This window comes from Dermacentor andersoni, chromosome 5 (assembly GCF_023375885.2).
Source record: "Dermacentor andersoni chromosome 5, qqDerAnde1_hic_scaffold, whole genome shotgun sequence".
NCBI classification, from domain to species: domain Eukaryota; kingdom Metazoa; phylum Arthropoda; class Arachnida; order Ixodida; family Ixodidae; genus Dermacentor; species Dermacentor andersoni.
This window is the reverse complement of record NC_092818.1, coordinates 171090589-171107446: the sequence shown is the minus strand read 5'-3', so window position 1 is coordinate 171107446 and position 16858 is coordinate 171090589. Positions and strand designations below refer to the sequence as shown.

Here is a 16858-nt window from a genome sequence, read left to right as displayed (position 1 = left end):
ACAGTCTATTAACAGAAGAAATAATCTCTACATGCCTTCATGACAATGTGAGCCCTGCATATTGATAAAGTGTTTCCCCCAAGCGGGGACAACCCAATACAGCATGGTCTGCACTTGTAGAACATGCCTAGTTAATATTCCAGCACTGATTACAGGTCGGTCTTTCTGTGAAAACATTAAGACTCAACAGACAACTGCAAATGCTTTATATTAGTCACATTTTTGAACATAGTAGATGAAATGTTGAAGCTACATCAGAATACTAATGAGGTGATCTGTCTAACTGCAGACTGTACTTATTCGTATAAGAAAAAAAGCTCAATTACTGCAGGTCATTCAATTCACATCAGTCTAGAGCTAAACGTTGGTATGGCAGATAGAATTACCCCATTGTGTTCTTCAATGTACTGTGCTTACACTGAAGAACATGAAAATTACATTAAATGCATCAGAATTTTAATGCACTTAGAGGAAATGCTCAATTTGCCAAAAACAAACAGTCTGCTTAATGATTTCTTTTTTTCTTTAAATGTTAAATTGTTCTTTAAATGAACATTTACCAATATTTAGTGAAGTTGTAATAATCACTGTGCTGTGTGTGAAGTGTGTTTTCTTAACAACTTACTTTATCATGGCTTTTTGATCATCATTCCCAGCATTCTCAAATTCCAATATTTCCTCAAAACTCCGTTCATACCTGCAAAGAAAGATGTCAGTGACAAGCAAAGGACATACTACATAGGTTATTACAAAACACTGACTCCACTGTCATATGTTCACTATGTTGAGAACATTGTTCAATAATTTCATGCACTGCAGGAAATGGTTACTCAACCGGGCATAACATTATGACAAAATGTGTCCTGCATTATGCAGTGGAATTAAGACATGCATCATTTCTTGAACATGAGCCTAAATGAGCAAGCAACCTAGCTCATTATCCATGTTATGTGACAGACGATTGCTCATATTTTGTAATGTTTTATTTCATTTTTCATTCCCTCTTTATTATGCATTTGGCTGAGCAGCTGACACTAGCAATAAGTGCAGTGCAGCAATACTTGAGCCAATGAGAAAAGGCCAAAAATAATGTAAGATGAAACGAATAATTTGAAAATATGGCCCCAGTGGAACATACAAGAAAAGGAACGTTCAGCACAATAGTGTTTCATATTTTCAATATACAGCTTTGCTGAATATGATGCCCATTGTGTGGACTACGAGACAAGCTGCTTTTTTATAGGTACCTTCTATAAATGGCAATTTATTGCTTGAAAAAAAAAAAAGAAAAATATGTTTTGTATTTTCAAGAACATAGTTAACCTGCTCATCTTAAAAAAAAATGGCTGTGGCTTAGCTAAGGTTAAGCCCAGGATGCGAAGCATACTAGCCTTTGTTTTAGTTGTTGAACCACTGTTTAGCCTGGTGAACTGCTGTTGCTTGGCTATATTTGGTTCGGCTAGACGAAGAAACAACTCATGCGTTACTCTGCTTCGCCTTCAAGAGTGGAACGCGACAGCGTTCCCGTCGACCCGCCAAGGGGTGTAAGACAATGGGCTACGGCGCAGCGACTACGCGCCCCGCATTGGACGCGGTGAGCGTCGAGCAACGCAGCGTTCGGCGCGGCAACGAAATGTGCGCCTGAGCAAGCGACGCACGCCTGAGCCTTAGAAACAGCTCGTTTCTAAGGCAACACCGCATTCACTAGAGGCGCTTTTGTACCGCTTTGAAGCATCGTACTCGTGGCTCAGTGGTAGCGTTTCCGTCTCACACTCCGGAGACCCTGGTTCGATTCCCACCCAGCCCATCTTGCAAGAGTTGAGCCAAAGCCACCTAGAAACAAGCGCAGCTGCTTATATACCGCCACGACGCGGCGAGCGACGGCACGAGTTGGAGCCCCGTTTCTCCTCTGTCGTGACGTCACGGTGTCACGTGGTATGGCATGGGGTCAAAGGTCATTGAAGGCGACACCACCGCGCCTGAGGAGCTGGGTTGAGCTCTAGTAATATGCTTCGCATAAAATGAAAAAGAAACCTATGTGAACCAGATTTGTCTGAAAGAGCATGGGGACAAGTGAAGGTATGCATGATTCTCGTACCTGACTTGCTGTCCGCATGAATATTGCATATAAAGCAATGTTATTGAATGTACGGCTAATAACATTCAATAGTGCTGCAGCCCCTACTGCTGCATGAAACATCACATTTTTCTTTCAATCATTTGTTATATCAATAACTTGCGACTCTGTAATCATACTCAGATGACATGTCTACTCCAGATGTTTTTCACGTGGCAAGCACAAAGCCTTACTTAATTCTGACAAATAATTGGCATCAAAAATCAGGCAAAACATCTTTCTTAGCTTTGATATTGCAGTTTCTTCTTTTATAACAATGCCTTGTTGTTGCCATACTGAGCTACCTCACCCAATAACCCTCAAATGAGTGATGCTGTGAAATCAAGCAAAGGCAGACAGTAAACAAACATTCTCCCCCAGGTGCTATCCAAAACCTGCTGCACTTACCAGCTTCTGACAAGTTCCACAGAGGGCATGCTCAGCAGATTCTCTGGCAGCAGGTGAATCTCCTTCATTATGTTGGCCAACCGCACTGGCAGTTCTTTGCGCAAGAAGAGAAATGACGTCTTTTCACAGGCATTTTCACCTATGATGACAAAAGAGAGAGAGACAGCGATGTCACATGATTGTGGCAAACATAACCACTTTGCAGAGAGCTGGTATAATATTGCTCGTTACAAAACACAGGATGAAAACATAAAGGCTTAATTGCATTTGTAGCATATATCATTCATCGTGAGTTTGTCATTGCAAATTTGCTGCATGCAGTTTATTTTGACCTGCGAGACACCATTTGTCTTCAACTGTTTCCATGGCTTCGAACATGTAACTGTGTAACTGCTAAGGCAATCAATTCAACATGTTTCTCACACCATTTCCTTGATGGATAATTAAACGACTGAAGGGCAAGATTGCTCTCATGGTAACAGTTATATGAAACTACCTCTATAAAGAAAGACCGTATGCCCCAAACTCCTTTACTTATTATAATCCCATATTAGATTAGAAACATGGGATTTTTAGTAGGATCTCATATGTTTTATAGTAAGAGGTTATTGGACATGGGGTTTATGTGTCTTTTTGATACTGCATGGACCCAACTAAAGGTGCGAAAATATACAAAACTTTCAAATAACTAGCTGAATCTTTGTAAATATGAATATTTTTCTCATAGTGCTTGAACGTGTTAAACTGCCAACTGTGTGCAATGAAGCATCAAATTGGAGCAAAGGTGTGCTAAATTATATGCCGGTGGCCATAGTAGATATAAAACACCAGTAGTGGTGGGGCATGCTACTTGGCTCAGAGACTTTCCTGGCTAAAAAGTATGTGAAGATTGTTTTATATTAATGGTGAGAATGGCACTTTACTGTTACGGAACTATTCAAGAAGCATTCAATATTTTATTCGTATTCAACTCAGTTTCAAAAATTACTACTTGCACACTCCTAGTTTCAATGTTCATTGTTGAAACGGCACCCCAGCACCACTGAAGAGGTGCTGGGGTGCTGCTGAAGCCCACACGACAGCTGCCGACTGTGTTTGTAGCGGTTGTGCCTGCAGTATCATGCTTGCACTGACTGTTTGCACTAACTGTGTTTGCGCGTAGCTCCAACGTGCGTTCTTGCGGCTCAAATTGTGCGACAATGTAACGCCACCGGGAGAGGGTAAAATGGACGGCGGCCGTAATCGCTCTGCGGCGCCGTCTGCGGTGTGCGAGACCATGGGGCGGACGAGTCTCCTGACTGACCTTCTAGCACTCGGCAACGCGGAAACCGGAGCTCCCGAGCACGTACCGCGTCCGAAGCACACCCACTGAACGGCCGCGCGGGCCGGGCCGTTCGTCTAGTAACACCGCTTGCGGCAGAACGCAATTACCAGCATTATTCTCGGTGTGACAGCGCAGCAGATCAACGTGGTGCTACCTGGAGCAACGCGAAATCAGACGTGGCGCGGACGTTGCACGGCATGCGGAGCCGACCCAGATATGTTAATCGCTCTGTGGCGTCGTGAAATGAAGAGGGGGAGGAAGGGGAAGGTGGAGGCGCCCCTAGACGCCGCGTGTCGTTTCGCGACCTTGGACGGGGCTGCCAGCGGCTCGTGAACTCGCGTTTGCGCGCGGCGGACATGCGCTGTCTCCGGCAACAGACAGACAAGCGGTGACGTCGCGCCAGTTCGCAGAACGGGGACCGCAGTATTGTGAGAACGCCGAAACAAGCAATAGCAAGCGCACGGAGTTGAGCACGAAGCGGCTACGTCGCTGTTTTCGCGATTTAGGGGGCCTAATCCGGAGCTCCCGCGCGGAGGTGACGGCACAATGGCGGCAGCGTCGAGGAAGACCAGCGCAAAGAATGGCTATATATGTTGGCACCAGACTGAAAATCGTGCATGAAGAAACGAATACAACCGTAGCGTGAAACACAAGAAAGGTGACAGGACGAATGGCTACACACAAGATGGTTTACATACAAGAAGACGCAGAGGAACACACAAAAGTGTCCGCTGTATACAAAAGACGGCTTAGCAGAACTTGTTCATGAGCCAGTCGTTTCATATTTAAAGCAATAACCGTGCATCAAATCGCTCTTGTATAAACATTTCTATGTGTAGCGTTTGCCCTGTCACTTTTCTTGGACCCGTCTTAATTGTGAACGGTCCTGACACTGGCCAGGCGGGGCGTCCGCGCAGCGATCGTCAGCGCCTCTTGCGACACCTTCCGTCAAAACTGACACTGACGGACCACGCTACTCAGGCTGCCCACGCGGATCTGCCAACGTGATTGCATGTTCATGCTTGTTTTGAAACGAACAAATGGCGCAAGTTTTGCTGTGTGGTTTCAAACCAATATCAAAATTAGACGGTCGGATACGCCCTGCCATTCGTCGTAAAGGGAAAAGCTCTAAGCTGCCGGGCACGTTCACAGCGTGAAAGAAGTCGCCGGTGTGACTGTGCTGGCGAAGTGTCACTCCCAGGAACGCAAACACAACTACAGCGTATCTCTGGACGCGAGTACACTCAGCTATCATATTATGCTTTGATCAAGCAGCCACCACGCAGTACGCTTCGTACAGCAAAATAAATAGCTCTAAATGATATGGAGAATTTACAAAAATATGTAAGTGGGCTTCCCGGCAAGACTCTTTCTCGACCAAAAACTTCAGTCTATTCACTAAAACACTTTCTAGTGCGAGCAAGGCAGATGACGATTATCGTTGTGGGCTAAACAGACACCCCAAAGGATGCAACTATTTTAAGAGTATGTTGTTGAGGCTTCCATGCCGAAGAAATTATACTTTGCTTTTAGAAGAACAACAAAACTGTTATTGATGGCGAAGCGTCTGTCCGCATCGCCATTCTATGTATACAACCGGTGATTTCGAAGGTGCCGGGAGTAAGGTGCGTGGCGTGAGCCCTTGAATGTTGGGTATGTAAGAAACTTGGCGAGACCAGATCGTTAGCTGTGTGTCCCGTGGGGCCTTGGTCTGACGTTCCAGAGTAGCGTTTAGAGTATTTCCAGAGCGCAGACTATAACGTCTTCCTCGAAACCGAGAAGCCCAATGGTGAGATAATCCTCAATATTGTCGAACCGATCGAAATTGGAAAACTTTGTTCGAAACGCACACTTCGCACATATCTTTTCGCTAGCAATGAAACTTGCCGATTCAGCGCCAGTCGGCCAACAAGCAAGAGCATTGCGAACAACGGCACAGCAAGCGAGTCCCATGCGTGTAACGTCTTCGAACTTTTGAAGCTAGAATAACAGCACTGGAGGGACACGAGTTCGCTCCAGCGATTTTGAGCAGTGCAGACGCAACAGGTGGTCGACTAATGTGTGTGCCAAGGAGCCAGCTGTTATACTTGCGGTGAATCATGTTATCTTGACAAAGGCTCCAGCTAGTCAACGTTATACGGAATGAGGTCAACCCTACCGTGACTACGCGCATTCCACAACCGCGCGGCTGTCGAGAAAGCAGTTGTAGAGCACTGACCTGACTAATAACATTCAGCGTTTCCCCCCCTAGCTGTATCTCAGAGCGAAAGAACTGTTTATCAAGACAGCCGCGGCGGCAAGCGTGGTTATATCGCGCACACTATGGCACATTGATAACGGGAGCGGTAGGTTACCGCTTCTGCTTACAGTCCGGTTTCGCCTTGCGTCCGGTTCTGTGTTTATGCGGGTCGTCAGTGATTCTCACACTGTGATGACGGCCGCTCGCAGCACACAAGATGTATACAATTGTGGGTTTATGCTGGGCAGCTTCACAAGAGGTACACAAAATATATTGTACCCGTTCAACAAGATTCCTGGTGAAAACAATCCGTCCATAGGACATCCGAATCATGTTCCGATGTACATGCACCAATATCAGTGAAATAGGACATCCGCCAGACATCCAGTTTCGGATATCAGAAACGCACATGGATGTCCCAAGGTTATCCCACATGGACCTTTTTTTTTTGACGTACACATGACCATTTGTCCTCCAATTGAGGCTTTTTATTTGAGTTTGCTCGTGGGAGGTCCGCAGGACGTATTCGACACATTCCTATGAGTATTCATGTCTTGGCAGCGGATGTCCACAGGATAGCCATAGGACGTGATTGTTGTCACTGGGTTAATTACTACTGTTTTGACTGGCTTCAAGTTAAGACTAGAGAGCAACACAATAGTCAAGGGTTTCAAGCGGCAGGTACTTCGAAAAGGCCACTGCAAGTATACTCGACCAGACAGCTCGATAACGGTTGAACTGCTTGAGCGACTGCTCCTTATTTGGAATAAAAACAGTGTGGAATAGTTTTACATTATCGCGTACATCGCTACGAAACGGCAAACGGAGTTCGGTTGTGTTGCTAACCACGCTCGACAACACATTCTCAAAGCATTTCGCAAGCAGCAAACGGGACTGGCTATAGTATAAAACTAGAAACGAGAAAAGAAAACAGCAAAAAGGAGTGTTAAAGTGTGACTATATTAAGCTCTTAAACATTAATTTATGGGGTTTTACGTGCCAAAAGCCGCGATCTGATTATGAGGCACGCCGTATAGGGGGACTCCGGAAATTTTGATCACCTGGGGTTCTTTAACATGCACCTAAATCTAAGTACACGGCTGTTTTTGCATTTCGCCCCCATCGAAATGTGACTGCCGTGGCCGGGATTCGATCCCGCAACATCGTGCTTAGCAGCCCAACACTATAGCCACTAAGCAACCGCGCCGGGTTGTGTTAAGCTCTTCCGTCAACAGTGCAGTGACAGAATGCTACCAACACGAGATACCACTGAACACGGACACACAGAAGATAAACGTTTGAAGAAAGAAAATAGGCACAAACGCGCAACTACCGAGACGTGTGAAGAGTCGCGTAGACCGCACGCGCGAGACAGAAAAAGAAAACTTTATATCGGAGCCAAACACGCGCGCGTTCCTCCCACCGTCCCAGCGGTCGCCAGAGGTCCTCCGAACAAGACATCCTGAGCAGGGCAGCAGGGACAACGGCTACCGTTTATTGATCGACGACGCGCGCCTCGCAAGGAAGAGCGACATGCTGAGTTTTGGAGAAAGCAGACAGGGGAGGGAACGGCGGGGGGGGGGGGGGGGGTGAGGGAGCTTGGCCCACATGCGCACGAGTCCGGTTTCGCGAACGCCCGACTACACCGCGGCTGCCATGGCGACGGGCCAAACGCCGTGTCCGCGACGTCCTGACGTCACGACGCCGCAAGCAACGGACGGATGTTGACAATGCGGTCGGGAGCCCGGTGTTCCACGTTGCCTCATAGGATTTCCAGCGAATTCTTAGTGCTCGGGAGATACCCTCAATAACAGAGATTAAAGCGCCTACGAAAACACGCTCGGACCTTTTGTTGTTCTGCGTAGTACACTACTACTCGAACAGCAAAGCGCTCGCGGTAGACGGGGACGATAAATCAGTAAATCAGTGATTACATCAGCATATAATCTATTTTCTCAAAATTCGTCGCACGCCCTAATACTGCAGTCTGTTTAGACAGAGGCTTCGACATTTTCGTGAAAGTGATGAAGTCGCGCTGTTTCTGTTGTAGCTGCAACGTTTATTGAGCTTCCTCTGGATAACCGCCGCAGAAAGAAGACAGTGAAGCGACCGAGATACGGCGTAACTACAACTATATGAGTATATCACAGTTGCTGAGTATTTAATTTGCGAGCGTAGACAGTAACTTTAGACAGAAGGGCTGAGCAGTGCTGACTTATTTTGCAAATAGCATGGCCGGAATTTATTACGCGAATCTCCATATGGTTCCTGCGTGAGCGCATATATACTCAATAAAGGGAAGAGCAGAGAAGACGACTGTATTGTGGGGTTTCAAACGTGCTCTTGGGACAAAGGAACGACAACACATTAGTGCAGACAGCCACAGGGCATTTATTGCGCCTTTTATACGCCAATCTAGACAGCCGAATTATCGCCAATAGAAAGTGAAATGGGGCGCGCGACAAATCGAGGAAATCCCGACTCCCCGCGATCGGATAGCCAGCGAATACGCTCGCCTTCATGCTGGACACTACGGTGGCGTGTTCGAGCGATCGTGTTCGGGCGTTCCATCGTATTCTACTCTTATCAGCCTTTCCCAGGACGGTTCCGCGAACGACCTGTGAGCGATGAGCTCGCGAAATGTCTACACATCTAGCCGACCCGAAGCCAAAGAGGAGCAGGCTGATCCCACTTGCGCCCGAGTAATTCCGCCGTTAGGTGGCGTTAGCAACGCAACACTCACACTCACGCCATATCTCGTGCTATCTCGTACACTCTTACACTCTAAGAACAGTTTACACCCTTTGGAGTGCCCCTTCTGCCACACAACAATAATCGTCATCTGCCTTGATGCGTTTCCTTTCTGTAACGCTGCGAGCCTGGTACTTTCCAGTAACGAAGGACACGCACGTTATCAGCATGATAGCATTGCCGACAGGAAATGCTATCATGCTGATAACGCGCATGCCATTCGTTACTGGAAAGTACCGGGCTAGCAGCGTTAAAGAAAGGAAACGCATCAAGGCAGATGACGATTATTGTTGTGTGGCAGAAGGGGCACTCCAAAGAGTGTAAACTGTTCTTAGAGTGTAGGCAAAATTACACCATTTTGCCACACAACGGTAATCGTCATCTGTCTTGTCCGCATTTCCTTTCTTTGACGCGGCGAGCCCGGTACTTTCCAGTAACGAACGGCATGCGCGTTATCAGCATGACATAGCATTCCCGAGAAAAAAGTAGCGGGCGCCGCGATTTCATGAAAAGAAACGCAAGCAATGCAGATGACGATTATCGTTGTGTGGCAGAGATACACCCCAAAGGGTGTAACTTTGCCTAAAAGAGTGTACCAGTCTGCAATTACACCGAATGCCGCCGGCGCAAAGCCACGCGGCGAAGCTGGACTACACTCTTAAACAAAGGTACGCCTTTTGAGGTGTATATTTGCCACAGAACAATAATTGTCATATGTCTTGCTTGCGTTTCCCTTCTTGAAAACGCTGCGCTCGCTACTTTCCTGTCGAGAATACTTTGTCATGCTGATAACGCGCATACCGTTCGCGACTTGGAAGTACCGGGCTCGCAGCGTTAAAAAAAGAAAATCCGGACGAGACAGATGATGATTATCGTTGTGTGGCAAGATACGACCCAAAGGGTGTAATTTTGTTTAAGAGTGTATACGTAACTATTCCCAGTTGTTCTCATAATCACCATTCTTTGTTAAAATCTTGCGAAGAAATGTGTAAAACAGCAAGTAAGCGGTACTCTTGTCAAAGCGTGCCAGCAATGGATTGACATCTTCCCGGCAGGAAACACGAATAGGCGTGAGTGGGACACTGCCAAACTGTCGCCATTCTGGTAGGCGCTCAAGGCGAGCATGTGCGCAAGGAAGCGGGCAAGGAGGACAGGAATGTGACAGAAATGACAGCGGCCTTGGTTTAACGGTTCACTTCTCGGTATGACACACCAGAACACGACGCAAGAACAGCAACAACAAAAGGAAACTGCCGGGAAGTTTTTTTAACAAACCGTTTCGTTCTTTGCTTTTTCGCACAGTCACTGCGTGCTGAACGTGTCCGCGCGGCGACAGAGGGGGTAGTTTCCGTTCCACTTCCCGGTTAACGCCGTTAACGAAAGTTAAGCATGCTCCAACTAAGCAGGCCTTTGGAAAACGAGGTTGGCCGTCTCGATATCGTGTCGCTCGCTCTTCAACACTCTCTCTCTCTCTTTTCTAGGTACGTGTGGCATTATAGTTCGTGCTTCCCGGTTCCATTGCACGCCGACAGTACCTGTGTCATATGATCTTCCGGAGTCGATAAGATGGCAACTCTGAGCTGGCATGAACACTGCTGCTGTACACTTATCCGGCCGAGGATGACACCAAACATATGACCAAACGCTCTCTGTCCTGTCCAGCCGTCATAGCCCGTTTATGTGTGTGCATGCAGCGAACGGAAAACTGCCTCTGTGCCTACGCGATTACTCTTGCGACCGCTTCTGTTCAGCGAGAGGATGTTGCACACATGAAGGAACTGGCGCTTAAAAAAACAATAATGTCGCCTTTTTTTAAAAAAAAAAATCTGGAACCATCTTCAAGCTGCTGGGGCGAAAGCTCAAAGGACATACACTCCAAGCACGAAGATCGCACAACCGTCTCGAAGGTAGTAATTAAGCCGCACACTACTGGGTGAAATGCAACAAGGTTTTAGTCTGAAATTAGCAGACGAACGCACGCTGTTTCGTAGCGATCTCGGTTATTCGAACGCGCATTCGTCACTCCTGCAGATCAGGGGAGGTATTCTGTAAGAGTCCACCTAGTGGACATTTCGCCTGCTGATGAAGTGCGGATTGGCTGTGGCGCCTGGGCGCTGTGCATGCGCAGCCCACCACAGCCAATCAGAACTTCCAACAGCAGACGAAATGGACATGTCCACTAGGTGGACTCTTACAGAATACCTCCCCTGACCTCCTCCTAATGTCGCTGTCACCATGATCAACCGTAATTACTGCACATTCATGAACCCAATAGTCATCTCTGACGGAGCGCAAATGACACGCAGCTACACAGTAATATGAAGTGGTGCTCACAGCAGTTTCCCGAATCGAGCTTAGCAGCTGAACTGCAGAAAAAGGGCGGACGAGAGACAAAACAAGGACACCACTGCCCTTTACCTGCACGTCAACAGTTAACCTAGAACCAAACTACGAACCAATCAGGTCAGCTGAATGCCACCCGGACATAATTTCTATCATAAGAAGCCTCCGCAGCGCCTGTTAGAACCCGGTGTGAAAAACTGGCGTGAATTTTGGGATTTCCATCAGGAAACCCACTACGTCACGTATCAAAAATAAGCAAGCACCTGCTGACGTCATGATCTCTTCCTGTACTGCGACGGCGGCGCCAGATTTCACATTCGCTAACCAAATAGGAGCGGTGAGAGGAAACCGGCGCATGTGCCTATGGGTTCGAGAAGGTTTGCTTCCGATGCCAAAAATAAGCGCGGCGAAGAACCTGTCTCCAAAAAACGAATGAGAAAGAGGGGTAGTCAACTCTCGCTGGATGGCGCCACTCATGCTTCCACGATTTGGCAATCCTGTAGGCGATCTAACCGGAAACAAAAGAAAATCGTCCAGGAGAACTTCTATTCAGTGATACGGGGCCGCGGCGCTTTCCCGCCTTCTTTTTTGATGTACACTTTACCTTCAGCGCAACGTTTCCTTTGAAATGTACATTCAGGTGGTCAACCGAGAGCGCGATATTGCAACTGTCGCTCATGAATTTGAAAGGACGTCTTCGTATTTGCAGGTGATTGTTGCGACAGTGCACGGAATCGACCATCGACTGAATATTCTTTCCGCATAGAAGCGAGAAAAAAAAATGATCGGTACAACACATAGGGAGGGTTTCGACGATTCTTTCATCCAAAAGAGCACCACACAAACACACAGTTTAACAGCAGATGCAACGGTCAAAATCGACAGAATATTCACGTCACCAATAGCGTCGTTAGATTTCTTACACAGCATCGTCAATTCCTCCGTTAGACTTTCAAAAAAACTATACTAGCCTCGTGCCAGGGTCATTGACAAGACGACATCACAACTTCAACTTGATGCCCTACTTTGCACGCACTAATATGTTTAAATTAAGCTTTTCCCCCTTGTTCCACAGAAGTCTGCAATTCCTTACCTGGGTCTATTCGCCCATGCTCACGCCAAAGTTTTGTATCTGCCATCCAGGATGAATGGTCCTAGCAAATCACCCTCATCGTTGTATCGTACTTTTCTCTGTATAATTTTCCTCTGTTAATCCACTGCTGCTATAGCGCTATTGTGCTGCAGTATGTACAGATAAATAAATAAATAAATAATCATTTGGTAAGGAGGCGGGTGGTGAGGAAGGAGTTGAGCGAAAAAAGAAAGAAGAGAGAAGCCGGGAAGTATAACAGCTGTCGCCGAAGAAACAGCTGACACAAAGATGATAGTACAATTCAATATCGCTTGGAAAATTGTAGTAAGGTAAGCGACCAGGCTAGTTGGTGAAAGACAGGCTGAAAGCACACTCTGCGCCAAAAATGTCGTAAACGAACAAAGCAGGACGCTGCCGAGAGTGATGTGAAAACACACGACGTAGTGGGGGAGAGGGGTGAGACGCTGAGAGGTATAAACAAGAGCGGAATCGTGTCTGCGTGCACGTGGGCATGCGAACGTGACCCGCTGGATAGCGTGCGGGTTGTTTGGAGGGGGATGCCATCGGGGTCGCGGCGACGGCGGCGAGTGACGTCAGCGGATGACTGCGTCACGTCAGACTTGGCAAGGAGCCGGCAGCGGTCGTATCAAGTGGTACACCCCGCGAGGCGCAGCGGCAGTTGCAGCATCCACGTGCAGCGAGCGCGAGAAAAAAAAAAAAAAAAAACAACTCAAGGTGGACGAGGCAGACGGAGAGTGCAGGAGACCGGCGCGGTGGCCATTTGACAACTGGAAGTGCTCGTCTAGTGCTCGCCTAAAAGTACACTAGTTCGATGGATGAAAGAGTGGAGCGGCGAGAAACGAGACACACAGTGCTCGCAAGAGGCTTTATTAGATGAGGTACAAGCACTAAACGGCCACAGCTTGAATGGACGATGTAGCCAGGTTTAGGATCGGTCAATACGAAAAAGGAAACCACATCGAAAGATATAGTTATTCACAGCACAATGTGCGTGAGTTGAATATTTATCGCCAATGCCGAATTTGCCCCGTCTGCCACTGCTCCGCTCAGCATCTTTTTTCCTAGCCTACAACAAAAAATAAAAAAGATGAAATAAAAGAAAGTAGAAAGTTCTGCGGCTTCTGCACACTATACTCTGCGACAAAATGGTAAAAAGGTCGCGTGCCACCGTTCGAAAAACGTGCATGACGCAAAAAATCCCAACAAATATCACTTCGGCAGTGCTGCAAACGACTTGTGCCCACGCACAGGAAGGAGAGAAGGCGCGTGGGCAAAACACTGTGGCTAGCGCTGCCGCTTTTGAAGTGTCTCCATGGTACACTGCTTTTCCTGGAAGGATGTTACTCGGGGCAATGCGGCGGGGAATCGCACAATGAAACGACAACCCAGTAAAAGGAATAGGACACTTCGTAAGGAAAGCAGGGACGAAAAGTGGATGGGAAAGAAAACTTACGGAAATAGCGTCGTTAGCGCGCAACGCCCTTAAAACTGTATTGCTGTCAGTCATGACAAGCGTTTGAGGGCGCATTTGAAACCTTCCGCATGCGCCGCTCGAAGCTCGACGTCCAGGAATGCATTACTCAGTACTGCTACAAACAACAACAAAATGAGCCGAGGAGAAATGAGAGAACAGAAGGACATAAAACAGTCGCTGCTCTTGATATCGCCTGCAAGGAGAGCTGGAGAGTGCACAGCATGAGAGGAGGAGTGTATCAGGAGCAGATTACACAGGCAGTTGGCGACGCGGAAGTAGAAACGGCGGGTCACAGTAAATTTCCACGGCGTGAGATACCGTGGCAGAAGAGATTCTCAATGTAGAATTAACGACATTCGCGCCTAAATGGACATTACGCCAGTACTTTAGTCGTGCTACACGCTTTTGTCGCACTAATTATGGACAGCAATCTGTATCCTACCGCATTGCTGATAATACCCTAACTACAAGTGGATTAAACCCGGATACTATATCTCCTCGTTCCTTTTTCACTTATTTTCTTTCGCAAGATCCCGCTGTGTGATTCTTGTACTTGTATTTGATTATTGTATATATATATATATATATATATATATATATATATATATATATATATATATATATATATATATATATATATATATATATATATCAGTATGCATGAGCATGTGTATTCCTACCTATGTGTGTATGCATATATATAGTATATATGTACGTACGTATGCACATATGCGTCTGTCGTCTATTTATATCTAGTTTGATGCGTCTGATGTATTCATTTTTGTTCTCATTTTCTTTTTAGCTGCGTTGTCACACCTTATTTTCTGAAATTATTTCGTATGTACCTCTCTGATACCGTTGCTTCATTCTTTTTGTGCTACAAAGAAAAAGAAAACAATTTACTTCCTGTGCATCCGTGTTACTATTTCTTTCTTCCTTCACATTTTCTGTAAAGTGCCTAGACGTATGTACCTATATTGCTGCTGCACACTGTCGAATTGTACCATATGGGGCCGGGCTTAGTCAAGCTGCAGTAATGCAGCTTTCTCCCGCCACCCCCCTTTTCTCTCTTTGTTGAGAGATAAAATAAAATCTTGATTTGATTTGATGTATCGTCTTTACTAATGCAGACATATCATCAAGCTCTATTTACTAGGATGCCTCATTGGCCCATATAGGCACATATACAAGTTTGTGTGGAATCTTCGAAGAGATTTCTTCGAAGAGAATGCCACGGACTGTGGGAATGGGCGTAACTAAAGCATTGTTTGGTTCCACACTCGCTCTAAACTAGCCGCTACTTATCAGTTTACTAGCGCGAATGAACGCTTAAAATGTCTCAAAGAGCTACCGCGAGCGTAGATTGGCAAGTGCTGGAAGCCTTGGGAGGCTTGCTTAGAAGTGCAAAGCCTTGGGGATTGTGATCGGCCGTTTACCCCGTGAGACCAGTCGCTCACGGAGGACGCGACAATGGTGAACGAGCCGACGACCTCGTCAGAGCCACCTCCAACTACGGTGATACATGGCAAACAGTCGGGCTCCGCCAGGAAGGGCTTGGGCGATTTGCAAGGGGACATCCTTCACATCAGCTGACATCAGCCCAAACTGCCGCGTCATTATGCTTCCATCTGTCACTGTTCGTGTACACTGATGTGCGTGTGTTTTGGGCCGAGCTCTCCACGGGTGAAAAGGCCTACCTGTCTCCACATTGGCGGGGGATGGAGCCATCCGTCTCCTGACGCCGGATTGGGGGAAGGCGACGGGACCAGGACGCCGGAAGGGTCAAAAGAGGAGACAGACGCTTGGCGAAGAGACAGGCAGCTGGAACTTGAACGCGATCACCTTGCTTTTAGTGTTCATTATTCTTGTACAAAATGTAAATATAAACGTGTGTGTTTAAAACGTCCTGAATGTTTAGCCCAGCACCACGCTTCCTCACTCCTTTACGGTGAATGAACATCTCCCATCTTCGGACCTCCGGTCGCAACAGGATAGTGCTTGCGCCTGGGGATCTTCATTCAAATCCCACAATCGTGCAAGTGCTTTTCTTGATATTTTACTGAGGGATAGCTTGCATTCAATCCTTGCTGAGTACTTGGCAAGAACCCGACCAACCCACACTTCAGCCAGGGGAAGTAGGTAAAGAAAGCGTTGTATTAAAGGGGGGGGGGGGGGGGGGAATTCTGGTACAACGTCGTATATTATGCGGAGTGTGTTGCAACTACGCGTTGTGTTCCTGTCAACAAACGTAGCCAAGCTAAAACCTCATTTGACGACGCCTCCGGGCAAGCAATACATACGGAGCACAAATTGTAGCTCTGGAGAAGGCTTTTAATGCGACTTTTAGACGTGACCACCCGCATTTATTTTCTTGCCTTTTATTATCCTCACTAGCTTGAATTGATGAGCAAGAGGAACTAAACAAGAACGCAAAAAGAAAAGAAAAAGATGCGTTTAAAAGAAGGGACAGTCTTCCACGTTGTTTGTGCACGAGGTGATGCCAAGAGATACGACAGAGAATTTGTTAGCGATCCACGCGCCGATGGCTGCGTCGCAAGCATTGATCAGCGGAGCATGCGGCAGCTAGCTGAGGGACCGGTGGTCCCGGATCCCATTTCCGGCCAGAGCTTCTCATCGCCGGCAGTACACATGGAACGATGAACACACGTGCGCAACGCATCACTGCGTGTCAACACTTTCTGAGCAACCATATTACTCGCTGCGAGTAAACATACATCCGCGATTGCTTTGCCTCAGGGATGCATAAACCTCGAACTTCTGGCGCTTCCGCCATACGTGCCACTGAGGAGCTCTGGCAGCAAGCTTCCAGACAGCGAGCTCAAGAACGGCCCTCGCATTTCAACAAGGGTGCATACTGAGGTTTTGGATCATGATGGCGATGCGCAGATGACGGCATACTTGAATAGTAGAGACGAAGAGAATAACAACAGCACGAAGATAACTCGTTACAAACGATTAGTTTGCGTGCGCGGAGTGAGTGCACCTCCACACTCTATAGCCTAAGCGCTATGTAATGCTTCTGCGAAGCGAAGAAAGCAATATTTTTGAGTTGCCGCTTGGTTTGAGAG

General features: G+C 47.1%; 1 protein-coding gene across 1 annotated transcript in view; it reads right to left on the bottom strand.

Annotated features, from left to right (window-relative positions):
- Window positions 1-16858, bottom strand: part of Pdk (pyruvate dehydrogenase kinase) — a 70061-nt gene that overhangs the window by 36931 nt on the left and 16272 nt on the right. The window contains exons 2-3 of the mRNA XM_050179219.3: window positions 2525-2663; window positions 626-697 (exon numbers count right to left, since the gene is read on the bottom strand). Of these exons, the coding sequence (XP_050035176.1) occupies window positions 626-697; window positions 2525-2663 (211 nt within the window). The remainder of the gene's footprint in view (window positions 1-625; window positions 698-2524; window positions 2664-16858) is intronic.